General features: G+C 45.7%; 1 protein-coding gene across 1 annotated transcript; it reads right to left on the bottom strand.

Annotated features, from left to right (window-relative positions):
- plekha8 (pleckstrin homology domain containing, family A (phosphoinositide binding specific) member 8) lies at positions 1–21307 on the bottom strand. Its single transcript, XM_071396006.1, has 13 exons — positions 21087–21307; positions 20697–20813; positions 19975–20130; positions 18444–18556; positions 18063–18221; positions 16953–16984; positions 16510–16646; positions 14354–14696; positions 12770–12855; positions 6215–6273; positions 5233–5434; positions 5033–5094; positions 1–1970 (listed from the first exon to the last, which is right to left on the bottom strand). The coding sequence occupies exons 1-13, from the start codon at positions 21124–21126 to the stop codon at positions 1773–1775; spliced, it is 1704 nt and encodes a 567-aa protein (XP_071252107.1). The 5' UTR covers positions 21127–21307; the 3' UTR covers positions 1–1772.
- Between the last annotated feature and the right edge of the window lie 399 nt (positions 21308–21706).

Genomic DNA, 21706 nt, shown 5'->3' with positions numbered 1-21706 from the left:
TGATTTCATCAAGTTTAATACATATGTAAAAATGCCATCTTATGTACATTCGTATAAATTGTGTTCTGAAATTGTGAGATACAATAGCATAGCAAAAACATTAGCATTAACACCAGAAATGATTCACAACAAGGAATCAGCCTATTTATTGCACATCGGTCAGATATTCCTGCTTTGTCCAAATGGCTCAGTGCATCTATAACAAGAGTGAAGAGGCCAAAGTTAGACTGCCTCTATGATAACCACTGTATTATTATTAACCCACACCATCAGTTAGGCCATCAGTCACAGAGAGGAAAGTCAGCTAATTGTTAGTCTATCTATCCATCATCATGATTGTTAATACATTTTGAATCAAGGCCTTGCTATATATATATATTCCACTTCAGTTGGCACCTCAGTCGAACCCTATACATTAAAACATGGACATTTCCATCCATCCATATAGAACATGGTTTATTCCATAAGTTACTCAGACTACATTTAAATGATTAAGATAACAAGGAAAATACTAGTTCATGTCACTTGGTAAACAATACATTTGTAGATGAGACAATATGTGAGAATGAGAATGGTTCTGGAGGGAGGAGGTGGGTCATCCATGTAGATACAGTATATTGGTGTATGAGTTCAGCAGGGATCAATTCTAACACTGCTACATTACTCTTCAGTGTTGTATGCAGTTCATTACATACAGCCTATGTAAGCGGTCAAATAATGCTGTCAATTATAACAATATCAGCCTCAATTTAAAGTAAAAGTTCATATTTGTGCATTCTCAGCAACCAATGGTGCAGCTGTTCATAATGGAAGTCACAGGAGGGAAAAGAGCCTGAGTCTAAAGTACTGTACACTACATCAAGTACAGTCAAAGTCACTATAACGGAGTGAAGTGTGCATCCGTCGTCAGGAAATGTGCTCCGTCAGAAGACCACCATTTGTACAACAGTGCACCCTTTGTAATTGGAAGTATTAATCGTAAACCACTAGAAGGAAAACCTGAAAAAGTCCTCCCTCCAAAACCTAGTCCCTCTACGGCCATTAGACCTTGCATTGTTCCAGAGTTAGTAATGTGAGACAATACCTCCTCTTACACCGAGCATGCTCACACTCAATCACGCCCCTCCATCCTCCAGGTGGCTCTGATTGGCTAATCTAGTGAGCAGGCTACCTGGGGCTTGACCCTGTTCTCGGGGAGCAAACCAACCAAGCCTACACCTCCAGGGTTAAAGTTTCTGCATCCTGAAGAGGGTTCTCCTCTCCCTCCACACCGTCCTCCTCTGTCAGTGTATCCCAGATGGTCTGAGTCTGAGAGCTCTCTTCCTCCTCTGGTAGTGTCCCTCTCAGGCCACCAGTTGGGATCTCGTCTCCTCTTCTCAGGCCACCAGTTGGGATCTCGTCTCCTCCTCTCAGGCCACCAGCTGGGGTCTCGTCTCCTCCTCTCAGGCCACCAGCTGGGGTCTCGTCTCCTCCTCTCAGGCCACCAGCTGGGGTCTCGTCTCCTCCTCTCAGGCCACCAGCTGGGGTCTCGTCTCCTCCTCTCAGGCCACCAGCTGGGGTCTCGTCTCCTCCTCTCAGGCCACCAGCTGGGGTCTCGTCTCCTCCTCTCAGGCCACCAGCTGGGGTCTCGTCTCCTCCTCTCAGGCCACCAGCTGGGGTCTCGTCTCCTCCTCTCAGGCCACCAGCTGGGGTCTCGTCTCCTCCTCTCAGGCCACCAGCTGGGGTCTCGTCTCCTCCTCTCAGGCCACCAGCTGGGGTCTCGTCTCCTCCTCTCAGACCACCTCATCTGACTCCAGGTTGTATTCTTCATACAGGGCATCCAGGATGGCCAGTTGGTTCTCCATGGCAGGCAGGTAGACCCCCAGGTCCCGGTGCATGCCTGTGTTGAATCCTTCTTTCAGTTCATCCCCCTCTCTGGACACCAGAGCCGCCGCAAAGCTGCTGTATGATGGCGCTGCTCGGAGGGCCAGCTGGGAACGGAGAGATGAAATGTCAATAAGTCTCACACACGAACACACCAAGGTTATTATAGGTTTGTACTTACACTACTGTTCAAAAGTTTGGGGTCACTTAGAAATGTCCCTGTTTTTGAAAGAAAAAGCACTTTTTTGTCCATTAAAATAACATTGTTTATGTTGTAAATGACTGTTGTAGCTGGAAACGGCAGACTTTAATGGAATATCTACATAGGCCCAGTATCAGCAACCATCACTCCTGTGTTCCAACGGCACGTTGTTAGCTAATCCAAGTTCATAATTTTAAAAGGCTAATTGACCATTAGAAAATTATTTTGCAATTATGTTAGCACAGCTGAAAACTGTTCTGATTAAAGAAGCAATAAAACTGGCCTTCTTTAGATTAGTTGAGTATCTGGAGCATCAGCATTTGTGGGTTTGATTACAGGCTCAAAACAATGTGCTTTTCTGGAATTTTGTTTTAGATTCTGTCTCTCACAATTGAAGTGTACCTATGATAACAATTACAGACCTCTACATGCTTTGTAAGTAGGAAAACATGCAAAATCGGCAGTGTATCAAATACTTGTTCTCCCCACTGTATACTGTACAAAAATAAACACAACATGAAATAATTGCAATGATTTTACTGAGTTAGTTATATAAGGAAAATCAGTCAATTGAAATAAATTGCTCATCTTGCTGAGTCATGAAAAAGAGATTAAATCTCAATGAGCCTGGTTAAATAAAAAATTCATTAGGCCCTTATCTATGGATTTCATGTGACTTGGGCAGGGGCGCAACCATGGGAGGGCATAGGCCCAGCCACTTGGGAGCCAGGCAAACCCACTGGGGAGTGGCTGGTTTCAGACAATCCCACAGGTGAAGAAGCCGGATGTGGACTTCCTGGGCTGGTGTGGTTATACGTGGTCTGCGATTGTGAGGCCGGTTGGACGTACGGCCAAATTCTCTAAAATGATGGAGGGGGCTTATGGTAGAGAAATTAAGATTAAATGCTCTGGTGGACATTCCTGCAGTCAGCATGCCAATTGCACACTCCCTCCGCTTGAGACATCTGTGGCATTGTTTGACAAAACTGCACATTTTAGTGGCCTTTTATTGTCCCCAGCACAAGGTGCCCTTGTGTAATGATCATCCTGTTTAATACGCTTCTTGATATGCCACATCTGTCAGGTGGATGGATTATCTTGGCAAGGGAGAAATGCTCACTATCAGGGATGTAAACAAATTTGTGCACAAAATGTCAGCGAAATAAGCTTTTGTGCCTATGAAGAATTTCTGGAAACTTTTATTTCAGCTCATGAAACCAAAACTTTACATGTTGCATTTATATTTTTGTTCAGTATAATATTATTTCAGTTTGTGTGTGATATAGGGGTTATATACATTATAAAGAAAACCTTTTTATAAACAATGGCAACACTGCCATGTTGATCTGAGCCTGTTAGAGAACTACATTAGTGTCCGACTTTCAGCTGTCGCAAATGCACCCCCCCCCCCCCCCCCCGACTCCCTTCCTTGACTTCCCTCTACAGTCGGTTGTTTTAGACTTACCCCTCAAACCCCTCCTTGACTTCCATCTACAGTTGGTTGTTTTAGACTTACCACTCAAACCCCTCCTTGACTTCCATCTACAGTCGGTTGTTTTAGACTTACCCCTCAAACCCCTCCTTGACTTCCATCTACAGTCGGTTGTTTTAGACTTACCACTCAAACCCCTCCTTGACTTCCATCTACAGTTGGTTGTTTTAGACTTACCACTCAAACCCCTCCTTGACTTCCATCTACAGTTGATTGTTTTAGACTTACCCCTCAAACCCTTCCTTGACTTCCATCTACAGTTGATTGTTTTAGACTTAACCCTCAAACCCCTCCTTGACTTCCATCTACAGTTGGTTGTTTTAGACTTACCCCTCAAACCCCTCCTTGACTTCCATCTACAGTTGGTTGTTTTAGACTTACCACTCACACCACTCCTTGACTTCCATCTACAGTTGGTTGTTTTAGACTTAACCCTCAAACCCCTCCTTGACTTCCATCTACAGTTGGTTGTTTTAGACTTACCCCTCAAACCCCTCCTTGACTTCCATCTACAGTTGGTTGTTTTAGACTTACCACTCAAACCCCTCCTTGACTTCCATCTACAGTCGGTTGTTTTAGACTTACCACTCAAACCCCTCCTTGACTTCCATCTACAGTTGGTTGTTTTAGACTTAACCCTCAAACCCCTCCTTGACTTCCATCTACAGTTGGTTGTTTTAGACTTAACCCTCAAACCCCTCCTTGACTTCCATCTACAGTTGGTTGTTTTAGACTTACCACTCAAACCCCTCCTTGACTTCCATCTACAGTTGGTTGTTTTAGACTTAACCCTCAAACCCCTCCTTGACTTCCATCTACAGTTGGTTGTTTTAGACTTACCACTCAAACCCCTCCTTGACTTCCATCTACAGTTGGTTGTTTTAGACTTAACCCTCAAACCCCTCCTTGACTTCCATCTACAGTTGGTTGTTTTAGACTTACCACTCAAACCCCTCCTTGACTTCCATCTACAGTTGGTTGTTTTAGACTTACCCCTCAAACCCCTCCTTGACTTCCATCTACAGTTGGTTGTTTTAGACTTACCACTCAAACGCACCCAATATCTGCAGTGCTGCTCCTCATCTTGCTGAGTTTCCCTTTGAATTTATAATTTAATCTCAATGTGATCCGCCAGATTCAGAAGCTTGAAAACACCATTCGAAAAAAATCCTTAAACCCCATTTTTGCCTCCCCCAAAAAATTAACATAATTCATGTTCTTATTTTAGTTTGTTTTGGAGTCAGATAACAGTTTCAGTATAGTTTTTCAAACAGGTTTGTTAATTATTTTATTTCCGTTTACTAAATAGTTTTTTTCCTTGATTAGTTTGTTTCAGTTGACTATAATAGCCTTAGTGCACAGACACATGCCCGCCCGCCAAAGTGGACATGATCTTATGTTGGGATACTTTTTCCAACTATAAACTGCTTCCTTAAAAAAAAGAGCTTGAAGACTGATTATCAAGTATTACTCACAGCAAATACACCTCGTACAACCCATCCATGATACTGCCGCAGACTCCGTCCATAAGCATTACCTGAATGGACGAGGGAGGGGAGTGTGTTAGGAATACAGAGGACATTATGTAATACACTATATGACATCAAACCAAAAGAGGACTATCACCTAACCATTGTGTGTGTGTGTGTACCACGGTGTTGCGATGCTAACTCACCCAGCGCTCCGGGGATATCCCTTTCCCCAGAGTTGACCAGGGACAGGAACTCCTTGAGGAACTTGAGTCCTCGTTTGAGCCACAGCAGGGCCTCGGTGGCTGAGTTGCGGACGCGGGCCACACCGGTCTGCACCTCGTGGACCACTATGGTCTGCAGTGTGGGGAAGCTGCCCGGGTCCGACGACAGCTTCTGGTGGATCTTCTACAGACAGCCACACAGAGAGACAGAAGGACTTGTCGTCATAAAGACAATGTCTGCCGACCAAATGGCACCCTAATTCCCTTTATAGTGCGCTATATGTGTGCCCTGGTCAAAAGTAGTGCACTACATAGGGAATAGGGCGCCGTTTGTTACGCAGCCCCAGCAGTTCTTATAGGTTTCTAAATCTGGTTGGTCGTGTCGTGTTGCCACTTAACAGGTTTACTTGTTCCATGACAACACTGGGAACCATAGCTTGTTATTTCTTGGTGGCGGTAGAGTAAAATACTTCTGTTAAAGCTCAGCTAGTGAAATGTTCCAGTGCTTTATACACACAGCACTGCCTAATGACATATCACTTTCCCCTTCCAGCACAGCAACTGTTAGAACAGTTGTATGAAGAATACAACCTGTTTAGAGTGTATTCTGCCCAACTGAAGAGCTCACAGGGCAGGTTAAGGACCCTATTCCCTCTGTCGTGCACTACTTCTGTACTACGCTACCGTATATAGGGAATAGGGTGCCATTTGGGACAGAACCGGTGGGTGTAAAAGTCCATTTGGTCCCATTGTAACTGCATGGAGGGAGGAGAGTCCCTCTTGTGGCCATTTAGAGAACTGTTGATACCAGACAGGCTTATACAACATCTACACCCAGAATGTTATACTGATTTGAGCAGCTTTTTAAAAAAAGGTAGGTTTTAGTAAAACTTAATCTAACTTTAATTTCCTGTAATGTAAAAATCTAACATTGTTCTAAACTCAAGACAGCCTTTCCTCTTACCTTGATGTTGCCCGTAAAATCCATTTTTACTGGACCAAATACTGTGGATCCTAGTTTGTCTGAGGAGAGAGAGTCCAATGTCACTTCAATGCTGGATATTTTTGTTACACTATTGTTTGTCCTTGTGGGGCGGTTTCACGGACACATATTAAGGCTAGTCCTGGACTAAAAAAAACAGTTTGACAGAGAATCTCCATTAAATGCTTTTGCGTCAAGAATGTGTGTTAATCTGTGTCCGGGAACCCCCCCTTGGTGTTTTATTCCCCAGTAACCTTTACAAATTGATGTAGACTTCAATAGAAGAGTAAATTGACAATACAACTAAGTATAACATGGAAGAGATCGTAAGCCTGGAGGATCCAGAGCAATGTGTGTAACATACAATACATACCAGTAGCTGTCTATAGTTTATCACTGTGACATGCATTACGGTGGGTCAGATCACACGAACAATGGACAGAGAGAGGGGTGTTGTATGACTTCAAGGTGGATTACACACTCCAGACTCACATACAAACACCCTCCCAGGAAACCCATCCACTTGATTAGTAAGAGAAGAAATGCCTCCAGTCAACCAGAGAACACATCCAATAGGATGATCAATTAGATGCAGACGAGGAGAGAACAGTATGAACGTGTGAGAGGAGACTGAAGGAAACATGATGGATAGAGCATGCACCACCACCAGGTGGACCGTGTGAGAGGAGACTGAAGGAAACATGATGGATAGAGCATGCACCACCACCAGGTGGACCGTGTGAGAGGAGACTGAAGGAAACATGATGGATAGAGCATGCACCACCACCAGGTGGACCGTGTGAGAGGAGACTGAAGGAAACATGATGGATAGAGCATGCACCACCACCAGGTGGACCGTGTGAGAGGAGACTGAAGGAAACATGATGGATAGAGCATGCACCACCACCAGGTGGACCGTGTGAGAGGAGACTGAAGGAAACATGATGGATAGAGCATGCACCACCACCAGGTGGACCGTGTGAGAGGAGACTGAAGGAAACATGATGGATAGAGCATGCACCACCACCAGGTGGACCGTGTGAGAGGAGACTGAAGGAAACATGATGGATAGAGCATGCACCACCACCAGGTGGACCGTGTGAGAGGAGACTGAAGGAAACATGATGGATAGAGCATGCACCACCACCAGGTGGACCGTGTGAGAGGAGACTGAAGGAAACATGATGGATAGAGCATGCACCACCACCAGGTGGACCGTGTGAGAGGAGACTGAAGGAAACATGATGGATAGAGCATGCACCACCACCAGGTGGACCGTGTGAGAGGAGACTGAAGGAAACATGATGGATAGAGCATGCACCACCACCAGGTGGACCGTGTGAGAGGAGACTGAAGGAAACATGATGGATAGAGCATGCACCACGACCAGGTGGACCGTGTGAGAGGAGACTGAAGGAAACATGATGGATAGAGCATGCACCACCACCAGGTGGACCGTGTGAGAGGAGACTGAAGGAAACATGATGGATAGAGCATGCACCACCACCAGGTGGACCGTGTGAGAGGAGACTGAAGGAAACATGATGGATAGAGCATGCACCACCACCAGGTGGACCGTGTGAGAGGAGACTGAAGGAAACATGATGGATAGAGCATGCACCACCACCAGGTGGACCGTGTGAGAGGAGACTGAAGGAAACATGATGGATAGAGCATGCACCACCACCAGGTGGACCGTGTGAGAGGAGACTGAAGGAAACATGATGGATAGAGCATGCACCACCACCAGGTGGACCGTGTGAGAGGAGACTGAAGGAAACATGATGGATAGAGCATGCACCACCACCAGGTGGACCGTGTGAGAGGAGACTGAAGGAAACATGATGGATAGAGCATGCACCACCACCAGGTGGACCGTGTGAGAGGAGACTGAAGGAAACATGATGGATAGAGCATGCACCACCACCAGGTGGACCGTGTGAGAGGAGACTGAAGGAAACATGATGGATAGAGCATGCACCACCACCAGGTGGACCGTGTGAGAGGAGACTGAAGGAAACATGATGGATAGAGCATGCACCACCACCAGGTGGACCGTGTGAGAGGAGACTGAAGGAAACATGATGGATAGAGCATGCACCACCACCAGGTGGACCGTGTGAGAGGAGACTGAAGGAAACATGATGGATAGAGCATGCACCACCACCAGGTGGACCGTGTGAGAGGAGACTGAAGGAAACATGATGGATAGAGCATGCACCACCACCAGGTGGACCGTGTGAGAGGAGACTGAAGGAAACATGATGGATAGAGCATGCACCACCACCAGGTGGACCGTGTGAGAGGAGACTGAAGGAAACATGATGGATAGAGCATGCACCACCACCAGGTGGACCGTGTGAGAGGAGACTGAAGGAAACATGATGGATAGAGCATGCACCACCACCAGGTGGACCGTGTGAGAGGAGACTGAAGGAAACATGATGGATAGAGCATGCACCACCACCAGGTGGACCGTGTGAGAGGAGACTGAAGGAAACATGATGGATAGAGCATGCACCACCACCAGGTGGACCGTGTGAGAGGAGACTGAAGGAAACATGATGGATAGAGCATGCACCACCACCAGGTGGACCGTGTGAGAGGAGACTGAAGGAAACATGATGGATAGAGCATGCACCACCACCAGGTGGACCGTGTGAGAGGAGACTGAAGGAAACATGATGGATAGAGCATGCACCACCACCAGGTGGACCGTGTGAGAGGAGACTGAAGGAAACATGATGGATAGAGCATGCACCACCACCAGGTGGACCGTGTGAGAGGAGACTGAAGGAAACATGATGGATAGAGCATGCACCACCACCAGGTGGACCGTGTGAGAGGAGACTGAAGGAAACATGATGGATAGAGCATGCACCACCACCAGGTGGACCGTGTGAGAGGAGACTGAAGGAAACATGATGGATAGAGCATGCACCACCACCAGGTGGACCGTGTGAGAGGAGACTGAAGGAAACATGATGGATAGAGCATGCACCACCACCAGGTGGACCGTGTGAGAGGAGACTGAAGGAAACATGATGGATAGAGCATGCACCACCACCAGGTGGACCGTGTGAGAGGAGACTGAAGGAAACATGATGGATAGAGCATGCACCACCACCAGGTGGACCGTGTGAGAGGAGACTGAAGGAAACATGATGGATAGAGCATGCACCACCACCAGGTGGACCGTGTGAGAGGAGACTGAAGGAAACATGATGGATAGAGCATGCACCACCACCAGGTGGACCGTGTGAGAGGAGACTGAAGGAAACATGATGGATAGAGCATGCACCACCACCAGGTGGACCGTGTGAGAGGAGACTGAAGGAAACATGATGGATAGAGCATGCACCACCACCAGGTGGACCGTGTGAGAGGAGACTGAAGGAAACATGATGGATAGAGCATGCACCACCACCAGGTGGACCGTGTGAGAGGAGACTGAAGGAAACATGATGGATAGAGCATGCACCACCACCAGGTGGACCGTGTGAGAGGAGACTGAAGGAAACATGATGGATAGAGCATGCACCACCACCAGGTGGACCGTGTGAGAGGAGACTGAAGGAAACATGATGGATAGAGCATGCACCACCACCAGGTGGACCGTGTGAGAGGAGACTGAAGGAAACATGATGGATAGAGCATGCACCACCACCAGGTGGACCGTGTGAGAGGAGACTGAAGGAAACATGATGGATAGAGCATGCACCACCACCAGGTGGACCGTGTGAGAGGAGACTGAAGGAAACATGATGGATAGAGCATGCACCACCACCAGGTGGACCGTGTGAGAGGAGACTGAAGGAAACATGATGGATAGAGCATGCACCACCACCAGGTGGACCGTGTGAGAGGAGACTGAAGGAAACATGATGGATAGAGCATGCACCACCACCAGGTGGACCGTGTGAGAGGAGACTGAAGGAAACATGATGGATAGAGCATGCACCACCACCAGGTGGACCGTGTGAGAGGAGACTGAAGGAAACATGATGGATAGAGCATGCACCACCACCAGGTGGACCGTGTGAGAGGAGACTGAAGGAAACATGATGGATAGAGCATGCACCACCACCAGGTGGACCGTGTGAGAGGAGACTGAAGGAAACATGATGGATAGAGCATGCACCACCACCAGGTGGACCGTGTGAGAGGAGACTGAAGGAAACATGATGGATAGAGCATGCACCACCACCAGGTGGACCGTGTGAGAGGAGACTGAAGGAAACATGATGGATAGAGCATGCACCACCACCAGGTGGACCGTGTGAGAGGAGACTGAAGGAAACATGATGGATAGAGCATGCACCACCACCAGGTGGACCGTGTGAGAGGAGACTGAAGGAAACATGATGGATAGAGCATGCACCACCACCAGGTGGACCGTGTGAGAGGAGACTGAAGGAAACATGATGGATAGAGCATGCACCACCACCAGGTGGACCGTGTGAGAGGAGACTGAAGGAAACATGATGGATAGAGCATGCACCACCACCAGGTGGACCGTGTGAGAGGAGACTGAAGGAAACATGATGGATAGAGCATGCACCACCACCAGGTGGACCGTGTGAGAGGAGACTGAAGGAAACATGATGGATAGAGCATGCACCACCACCAGGTGGACCGTGTGAGAGGAGACTGAAGGAAACATGATGGATAGAGCATGCACCACCACCAGGTGGACCGTGTGAGAGGAGACTGAAGGAAACATGATGGATAGAGCATGCACCACCACCAGGTGGACCGTGTGAGAGGAGACTGAAGGAAACATGATGGATAGAGCATGCACCACCACCAGGTGGACCGTGTGAGAGGAGACTGAAGGAAACATGATGGATAGAGCATGCACCACCACCAGGTGGACCGTGTGAGAGGAGACTGAAGGAAACATGATGGATAGAGCATGCACCACCACCAGGTGGACCGTGTGAGAGGAGACTGAAGGAAACATGATGGATAGAGCATGCACCACCACCAGGTGGACCGTGTGAGAGGAGACTGAAGGAAACATGATGGATAGAGCATGCACCACCACCAGGTGGACCGTGTGAGAGGAGACTGAAGGAAACATGATGGATAGAGCATGCACCACCACCAGGTGGACCGTGTGAGAGGAGACTGAAGGAAACATGATGGATAGAGCATGCACCACCACCAGGTGGACCGTGTGAGAGGAGACTGAAGGAAACATGATGGATAGAGCATGCACCACCACCAGGTGGACCGTGTGAGAGGAGACTGAAGGAAACATGATGGATAGAGCATGCACCACCACCAGGTGGACCGTGTGAGAGGAGACTGAAGGAAACATGATGGATAGAGCATGCACCACCACCAGGTGGACCGTGTGAGAGGAGACTGAAGGAAACATGATGGATAGAGCATGCACCACCACCAGGTGGACCGTGTGAGAGGAGACTGAAGGAAACATGATGGATAGAGCATGCACCACCACCAGGTGGACCGTGTGAGAGGAGACTGAAGGAAACATGATGGATAGAGCATGCACCACCACCAGGTGGACCGTGTGAGAGGAGACTGAAGGAAACATGATGGATAGAGCATGCACCACCACCAGGTGGACCGTGTGAGAGGAGACTGAAGGAAACATGATGGATAGAGCATGCACCACCACCAGGTGGACCGTGTGAGAGGAGACTGAAGGAAACATGATGGATAGAGCATGCACCACCACCAGGTGGACCGTGTGAGAGGAGACTGAAGGAAACATGATGGATAGAGCATGCACCACCACCAGGTGGACCGTGTGAGAGGAGACTGAAGGAAACATGATGGATAGAGCATGCACCACCACCAGGTGGACCGTGTGAGAGGAGACTGAAGGAAACATGATGGATAGAGCATGCACCACCACCAGGTGGACCGTGTGAGAGGAGACTGAAGGAAACATGATGGATAGAGCATGCACCACCACCAGGTGGACCGTGTGAGAGGAGACTGAAGGAAACATGATGGATAGAGCATGCACCACCACCAGGTGGACCGTGTGAGAGGAGACTGAAGGAAACATGATGGATAGAGCATGCACCACCACCAGGTGGACCGTGTGAGAGGAGACTGAAGGAAACATGATGGATAGAGCATGCACCACCACCAGGTGGACCGTGTGAGAGGAGACTGAAGGAAACATGATGGATAGAGCATGCACCACCACCAGGTGGACCGTGTGAGAGGAGACTGAAGGAAACATGATGGATAGAGCATGCACCACCACCAGGTGGACCGTGTGAGAGGAGACTGAAGGAAACATGATGGATAGAGCATGCACCACCACCAGGTGGACCGTGTGAGAGGAGACTGAAGGAAACATGATGGATAGAGCATGCACCACCACCAGGTGGACCGTGTGAGAGGAGAATGAAGGAAACATGATGGATAGAGCATGCACCACCACCAGGTGGAAAACATTATTCACAACATGTTTCAGAAAAGATGGTATGATTGGAAAAAAAAAAATGAAAAAAAGATGGATGAAGAGACAGATGAGTGAAGTGACCATCCTACCTAATACAGGCACTATCGCATAGCATGAGTCCAAAAAGGCTTGTGTAGGAATACCACTGTCACCGTCCAGTCTTATATCACTAAATCTAAAGGGAAGTCAGAGAGATTCAAACAAGGGGAGATATTAGTGAGGTCCAGCATCGACAACCTTTATTTCATTCAATCAAACCAAAACAGAAACAGATACAACCAAAGCCAAAGACAGCCTCCACACAAGACCATGCTGTCAGGCTATTGGGTGATTTGATACTTGTTTTGAGTTCTTGTCTCTAACTAAGATACACCTGTATAATAAATAATTCTAATGTATCAAAAGCATATCTGCTATGTTCCCCAACCTCTACGGCATTGTTCTAAGGATTTCATTTAAACTAGTTCTGTGTTCAATGTTTACTGCACTTAAACACGTTAACACGGCTTACATTGTCTCTCCCCGTCATTGGAATACTGTAATATCACAACATCATGGTTATGATCATTCATATCACAGTTATTATCATTCATATCACAGTTATGATCATTCAAATCCTATCTTAATGCTGAATAACACTGTTAAAAAGGGGCTTTCAAATGTCATCCAAAAGAAAAGAAAGTTAAATGATTACCAAAAATAAATAAAAATCAGATGAGGGCATCTCTGTAATAGTCATGTGATCAACAGAGAACGCACCAGTGTAAAACTTGTTATATGTTCAAATGGGTTTAAAAAGTCATAAAACTTGCTCTGTTTTAATCCTAGTCAGTCATTAACAGCAACAGAGTTGGCTAGAGCACAAAGATCTGGGACCAGGCTAGTTCTCCCTTTTTGTTTTCGCACAGGCATGGAAAAATGACCTTTGCCCTTTCATACCCAAAGCATTAGCATTGGACCTAAACAGTATATATCAGAGTAGCACAATTCGCAGCATAATCTGAACACACTAAATACATTAATCTCAATAATAAATACCTCATTGTGTAATCAACATCATTACAGTACCTAGAATAATTATAGGAAATATGGGGATTATTCGATTAGTGTATGTGTTGGCCCTTGTTCTGTCTAGTTACTGCTTGTGAAATATTAGCATTGACCGCAGTACTAAAACACCTACACTCTGGGGTGAAGTTTTCCCCGAGTTACAGATCTAGGATCAGCTTCCCCTCCCCCAATCCAACAAGTGAAATCTAGGCAAGCCTAAATATCTTATGTTGACTTTTCCCGTACCAGTCTAATTGTGCATATTCTAACCAAAAACATGCTTAATACAAGTAATTTATCTTATTTCAAGATATTTTGCAAAATATTTGACCTTAATACAATGATGTCTATGCGTTCAATATGAAGGAAGTTGGAGGTAGTTTCATGAGCAAATGCTAACTAGCTTAGCGCAAAGAAAATGTCTTCCGCATCAGCTAGCATGCTAGCAGATACCCAAGACGTGCAGTCTTTGAGCTAATGCTACATCGCCAAAATCCCAAACTATCCCTTTAACCATTAGTGGGGGAAATGCAAAACTGACCACAGATCAGCATTCTAGGGTCAACTTCACCCTACACCGTAAGGTCTACAGTATGTGTCCCTCCTGCGGTGTCCCCCCATACCTGTGACTCATCGTACTGAAGAATGTGTCCACCTGCTCTGTCTCCTCCTCCCTCTCTTCTTCCTGTGGCTGGGCAGGCTGGGAAGGCTGCTCCTCTTCCAGCTTGGCTTCCTCTTGGTCAGTGACAACTTCCTGTTGGTTCTGGGTCACTTCCTGTTTCTCTTCTTCTTGGGTGTTGCTCATTTCCTGCTCCACCTCTTTGAATTCCTCCTCCTCTTCCTGCTGTGCTGGTTGGTCGGTGTGTTCTGGGTCAGGGTTTGTGTGGGTGGTTTGGTTAGTGGCCACCTCCTCTTCCACTGCAGACTCCTCTGGGCCCTGGTGGTCTCCGCCGGCTGGGCTATGTTCTGTATGGCACAGAGACACACACACACAGCATGTTAACAAATGTTCTGTTCCAGTTGGCATGCATGAGCCATAGCAACTGGCAGGCGAAACCCATTCAAGCAGAAATTGTCAATTCCATTTCAAGGAGAACTCTAAACCACTACCTTAAAAGTATCTAGGTGTGCCATATTGTGAAAGAAGCACTTTCTAAGTTCCACATTTATCATGTGCCAGTGATACATCTAGCTTCGTACATTGGGGTCCGTTATTTTAATCAACGTTAAGATAAATATAATAAAGCTGCTGGGCATCCATCATTGTCTCCCATCTAGAAGACATTACCAACTTCAGCTGGTCCTCTTTCTGCAGAAACTATATAAGACATTACTTTACCAACTTCAGCTGGTCCTCTTTCTACAGAACTCCAGAAGACATTACATTACCAACTTCAGCTGGTCCTCTTTCTACAGAACTCCAGAAGACATTACTTTACCAACTTCAGCTGGTCCTCTTTCTACAGAACTCCAGAAGACATTACATTACCAACTTCAGCTGGTCCTCTTTCTACAGAACTCCAGAAGACATTACATTACCAACTTCAGCTGGTCCTCTTTCTACAGAACTCCAGAAGACATTACATTACCAACTTCAGCTGGTCCTCTTTCTACAGAACTCCAGAAGACATTACATTACCAACTTCAGCTGGTCCTCTTTCTACAGAACTCCAGAAGACATTACATTACCAACTTCAGCTGGTCCTCTTTCTACAGAACTCCAGAAGACATTACATTACCAACTTCAGCTGGTCCTCTTTCTACAGAACTCCAGAAGACATTACATTACCAACTTCAGCTGGTCCTCTTTCTACAGAACTCCAGAAGACATTACATTACCAACTTCAGCTGGTCCTCTTTCTACAGAACTCCAGAAGACATTACATTACCAACTTCAGCTGGTCCTCTTTCTACAGAACTCCAGAAGACATTACTTTACCAACTTCAGCTGGTCCTCTTTCTACAGAACTCCAGAAGACATTACATTACCAACTTCAGCTGGTCCTCTTTCTACAGAACTCCAGAAGACATTACTTTACCAACTTCAGCTGGTCCTCTTTCTACAGAACTCCAGAAGACATTACATTACCAACTTCAGCTGGTCCTCTTTCTACAGAACTCCAGAAGACATTACATTACCAACTTCAGCTGGTCCTCTTTCTACAGAACTCCAGAAGACATTACTTTACCAACTTCAGCTGGTCCTCTTTCTACAGAACTCCAGAAGACATTACATTACCAACTTCAGCTGGTCCTCTTTCTACAGAACTCCAGAAGACATTACATTACCAACTTCAGCTGGTCCTCTTTCTACAGAACTCCAGAAGACATTACTTTACCAACTTCAGCTGGTCCTCTTTCTACAGAACTCCAGAAGACATTACATTACCAACTTCAGCTGGTCCTCTTTCTACAGAACTCCAGAAGACATTACATTACCAACTTCAGCTGGTCCTCTTTCTACAGAACTCCAGAAGACATTACTTTACCAACTTCAGCTGGTCCTCTTTCTACAGAACTCCAGAAGACATTACATTACCAACTTCAGCTGGTCCTCTTTCTACAGAACTCCAGAAGACATTACATTACCAACTTCAGCTGGTCCTCTTTCTACAGAACTCCAGAAGACATTACTTTACCAACTTCAGCTGGTCCTCTTTCTACAGAACTCCAGAAGACATTACTTTACCAACTTCAGCTGGTCCTCTTTCTACAGAACTGTGTGTATGTGTAAACGTACACGTACATTTGAAAGGGCAAGTGTATTTAAATGAGAGACCTGTTGGGGGTGTTTGGGTGGTTCTCTCAGGGAGCGTGTCTGGTCCGTCTCGTTGGTCTGGTCCCTCTGCTCCACAGTCAAGGCTCTGGTTGTCATGTGTTACAGATCCTCCTGAGATTTCTTTACACTCCCTGTGTCTGGAGAACAAGACAATAACCCCCTACATCCCGGAGAACAAGACAATAACCCCCCACATCCCGGAGAACAAGACAATGACCCCCCACATCCCGGAGAACAAGACAATGACCCCCCCACATCCCGGAGAACAAGACAATGACCCCCCACAGAGTTATCATGGATACATATCTAATGCTGTAGTTTCAGCAGTTAGTGGACATGTAACAATTCATGGAAGATGGAGATAAGGGAGTGCTGGTGTAAAGGTTGAGAACGTGAGCAACAAGTTAGCTTCAAACCAAACTTCTGAAAAGAGAGCCACCTACTTTTCCTGATTTGATTGATTGACAGGTTTGACCTGTGGAACAAAGAAAATAGCACATTAGCCAAAGACAGAGCAGTATGAAGAAAAAACGTTGGCTAGCTAAGCTCATGTGTAGAATCACGGTCGTCTTGCACCAAACGGAGCATGTGCAGGCCGCCAAATCAAAAGGTAGTCCTTCGATAGATAAGTTGTTTTTGACAAAAATGAAAACATCCTTTTGTCAGGAGGTTGGAGTAATAACATGTTAAACTACTTAAGATATTGGCTCCAATCTAGGGTGAGCCTTTAGATTTCGAGAAAATTAACAACTAAAGAATCATTTTCCACTTCTCTCAGACTTTTAAAAACGCCAAATCCCTGCCTGGTCTGTTTGATCTGTTTCGAAAGCGTTCTCAGAAGTCTCACAATGTTGCACCTCTGGGTTTAGAAACTCTTAGGTCAATATGGATCTTACGGTCATTTCAGAATCAAACCTAGAATTGCCCTTATACCCATAGAATTACATAAAATAGAACCCTCAAATGGACATTGCACTGTAGCAACATAACTAAACATCTGCCATCTGTCAGGATTTAAACTCTCTCCACAGATAGAACAATGAGACAGCTATTTCATCGGATGTATAAATGTGAAGCATCCGGTTGGTGTTTCCACTCACGACCAAATACGGTGGTGAGAGGAAGCCCAGCGGCCGGCAGTGGGTGAAGACGGAACGAGATGGATTTTGGCCGACATTCTGCTCATTTTCTCATCAATTAAACATTTGATCTCAATACAGTTCTGTTACCAAAACTAAAATATGTTACAAACAGAGTGGACTAAGCTTTGTAGACTTTACTGTTTGCCAAAGTTTAAAAATTGTTGTTACTTAGGAGTGCAAATTCAAATTGAGTTGTTGCACATGCTTACTTCAGTGTAGGCGTTCCCTAATGCAAATATGCAAAGGAATGCTAGAACGCGCCAATAGGATCTCGCTAGTTCGTGCTTGGCTCTGCCCACCTTGCTTGTTCTGCCCACTATGACTCATTTGTTCCCATTTGAAACGACGGGCTGTGGTCTATCTTGGTTTAGTTATAAAAAACCTTTGGTATCTCTATGCGTACGCTGGTACCTTCTGGGGTTTGATGGTTGCCACGGGAGGTGACCCGGGTGGAGTCTTTGTGGCCTGGTCTGAGCTGAAGGTGCGGTTGGCGATCAGCATGCACTCCTCCAACGTCTTGATGAAGGTGGTGCATGTAGACTTCACCATGGTGCCAGGGTTCTCCCCAGCCTGAAACAGACACACAGATATACACAACCATCAACTCCTAAGCAGATTGCTTATGCCATTGCTTATCCCTTGCTTGTACTGTGAAAGTGACTGGCCATTTGCATAGCAACATAATCCACTGGCGATTCAAACAGAGCATACGTACTGAACTCAGTGAGAAAAAGTTATGGTTGCACAGAGAGTAAATAGGCCATCGAAACCTCACCCCGCCCTCTGTCTTACCTCCTCATTCTCCTCACTGTCCTTGATCTGGTTAACTTGCTGGAGGAGAAGGTCACAGTACAGCCTCAACTCTGACATCTTGGTCTTAAGAGCCTCTGTGTTCTCCTGGTGCTCTGATGGAGAGAGAGACATGTGATCTCTCTATATCCTTGGTTGTGTTATGTGAATATTTAAGATGAATAAAGATCATATTCTCTGCATACATTTCCCTCTCTATAATACACAATATCCAGTGTTCTGTTGGTGGCTCTCTATAATACACAATGTCCAGTGTTCTGTTGGTGGCTCTCTATAATACACAATGTCCAGTGTTCTGTTGGTGGCTCTCTATAATACACAATGTCCAGTGTTCTGTTGGTGGCTCTCTATAATACACAATGTCCAGTGTTCTGTTGGTGGCTCTCTATAATACACAATGTCCAGTGTTCTGTTGGTGGCTCTCTATAATACACAATGTCCAGTGTTCTGTTGGTGGCTCTCTATAATACACAATGTCCAGTGTTCTGTTGGTGGCTCTCTATAATACACAATGTTCTGTTGGTGGCTCTCGGGTTGATGGTCACTAGACTGGATGCTGTATGTTACGGATTAAGCTCATATCTGTTGATAGTGATTGACGCCAGACTGGAGGTACAAGGACTAAACACACTGATTATTATTGTGTTGTCTGAAACACTGTGATTCTGTAGAAGCTGACAGTCACTGCCTTTTGTTTGGACTTCATACAAGCCTTCTGGGCTGGTGTTTACAGAACAGCTGTCTGCTGATTAGGATTTAGTCTCAGAGAAGGCCAGGTAGACATTTCCTCTGCTGCTGTGCTGGAGGCTATAACTTGTAATAAACAGGATTGCTTTAACTGAGACTGCTCTTCTCTTTTGTTCACCTGGAAATTCATTTTACTGGTTACATCCCAAATGACACCCTATTCCCTATTTAGTGCACTACTTTTGACCAGGGCCAATGGGCAAGTAGTGCACTATATGGGAATAGATGCCATTTGGGATGCGGAGGTTCTCACTTACTTGCTGTAGATCATCAACTAGTCAGCAGCGAACAATTTTTTTATTGAGCGGGGCCGGAACATAATAAAAAATAATTTGTAGACTGAAAATTGATCGCAAGAATCCCCAAAATATATTTGACTAAAACATAATCATTTCAAACCTTGCTTACATTTATACGATCACATCTCTATTATGCGTGGGAATACTTTGGACATGAGACTGTAAAATCGGTTCCAACAAATAAACACCTTGTTTTGGGGGTTTTTTGCTCAGAAAACTTGGGTGATTTTATTTGTCCCTCCCTCGGGCCACCAGTTGAGGAATATAAACACATTCATTTCATGAAGTCAGTTGGAAAGCTTTTAACAGGTCACCCATGTAGACCTACATGTCCATGACAGGCACCAGGCTACAACAGGTAAAACCAAGCCAAATTAAATACCCACACAACAGCATGAAATCGTGTTTCACTCAAGCTATTGTGTGTTTTCAGACTTGTTTGGAGTAACCCAAAGCTATCACCTTACCTTTCTCTCTCTTGGTTCGGTTGTCTGTCAGGCAGGCCTTTGCAGATCCCAACGCGACCAGCCATTTCTGCCTCTCCGCTGCGTTGATGGCTCTGAGGTAGAAGTACTGTTCTCCAGGGATGGTCAGGTCAACCCGTGTGAAGTCAGAGGAGTGGACTAGCAGGGAGAGATGGTGGAAGAGAGAGAAAGACAAAGTGGGTAAACCTCAGTTAACAGCAGGGGGTAGGACAGTGGTTCCCAACCTTTTTTGGTTACTGTACCACCAACTGAATTTAGCTCTGCCTGGAGTACCCCTAAAGTACCCCCTCATGTGTATTTTACCAGTAGGTCTATGGGCTCATGAGTCTTCTCAAGTACCCCCTGTGGATAGGCCAAGTACCCCAGGTTGGGAACCACTGGTGTAGGAGACATTTTGGCAATCATATGTGGTTTATGTTGTCTATAGTTTGTCTGCCTTTGTATATTCCACTTAATTTGTACACTAGAGCGGTTCTATATGTTGGGTCATGGGTCACATGTATATAGGCACACAGGTAAACAGGAAGTGGGAAAGAGTTTTTCCAAATGGAAGGTTTGGGACTAAAACAATATAGACTAAGCTTCAGATTGACTCTTCAGTAGGGTGTAGCCTATCTAGTTCAAAGGACCGCAACAGTTAGCATGTTGTCATAATACAGGCCACTGTGTCTTTACCAAGCCAATAATAGCTACCAAGTACCAACCTTGTATTTCACACACTGAGATCTTGATGCTTCCCTTGCATCCTTTCCAGGAATCCTCTTGCGAGTCATAGTAGGACAAAGTCCCTCCTTCCAGTACAAACCAGCGAGGCTGCCAACCTGGAAAAAAGGATGTTGATAACTATGACCACTGTGAAAAACAACTTTCACTATTCATTGTAACCTGTAGTAGCTAGCTAACAGAGCAAGACATATAACCATATGACTCAGTGCCATCCAATGACAATTAGCTAACTAGCTAGCTAAGGTTAGATCATGTTGTTTTTCTGGCTGATTACTTGTCCAGCTAGTTGTTAGCTAGCTAGCTAACAGACAATCTGATTCAAAGCTGACTTATTCAGAAGCTCAGTTAGCTGCTTAGTTTCTACATACCACTTATGTAATTTGTCCACTTGTATAGGATTCCCTCCATTCTTCATCTGTTTCTGAGGTTCATTACTTGTTTATTAGAACAAGACGCCGGCCACAGCTGATCCTGGAGACTCAATTGAATTACCAAGTAAGATTTTCGGAAATAAAGGACCCGTTTCATTTGGATACGACAGAAAAGTACGTAAGTCATACATGAATGGGATTCCATGTGATCGCGTGAGATCCCGCCCAGTTATATGACGTCAAATGGATTTGCGTTTTAGGGCCTGTGGACGTGACAATGTGGGAGGAACTATGTATGTCCTCCAATGAACAGAAACTATTTAGAAATTGGGTGCGGCTTCCAAAAATTCTCTCCAATCGCAAAAAAGGTGGTCTCACAAATGAACAAGGGAAACATTTTGCAAGTACCCTCTCAGTTTGACTACCACGTAGCTATCAATTGATCTAGACTCCATGCAGGTTTGTTGCACACTTGTTAGTCAGGCGTAGTCTACTTAGTTGTGTACTCTGGTGTGATTAATCTATCCAACCAGAAAGCACTGAAATGTTACTCCTATATTTTGGTCCATTTTTTTTGTGCTTTTTATATATGAATGGCGCTAAACTACCCGAACCAG

The sequence above is a fragment of the Salvelinus alpinus genome, chromosome 4, assembly GCF_045679555.1.
Source record: "Salvelinus alpinus chromosome 4, SLU_Salpinus.1, whole genome shotgun sequence".
NCBI lineage: Eukaryota > Metazoa > Chordata > Actinopteri > Salmoniformes > Salmonidae > Salvelinus > Salvelinus alpinus.
The sequence above is the reverse complement of the archived record's forward strand: the minus strand, read 5'-3'. Positions and strand labels throughout refer to the sequence as shown.

Coding starts and splice junctions, on each gene's coding strand:
- plekha8 (XM_071396006.1), bottom strand. CDS start 21,126: ATGGAGGGAATCCTATACAAGTGGACAAATTACATAAGTG. Junction 20,814..21,086: donor GTGGACAAATTACATAAGTG/GTATGTAGAAAC, acceptor CCTTTTTTCCAG/GTTGGCAGCCTCGCTGGTTT. Junction 16,985..18,062: donor CAACCATCAAACCCCAGAAG/GTACCAGCGTAC, acceptor TTTGTTCCACAG/GTCAAACCTGTCAATCAATC.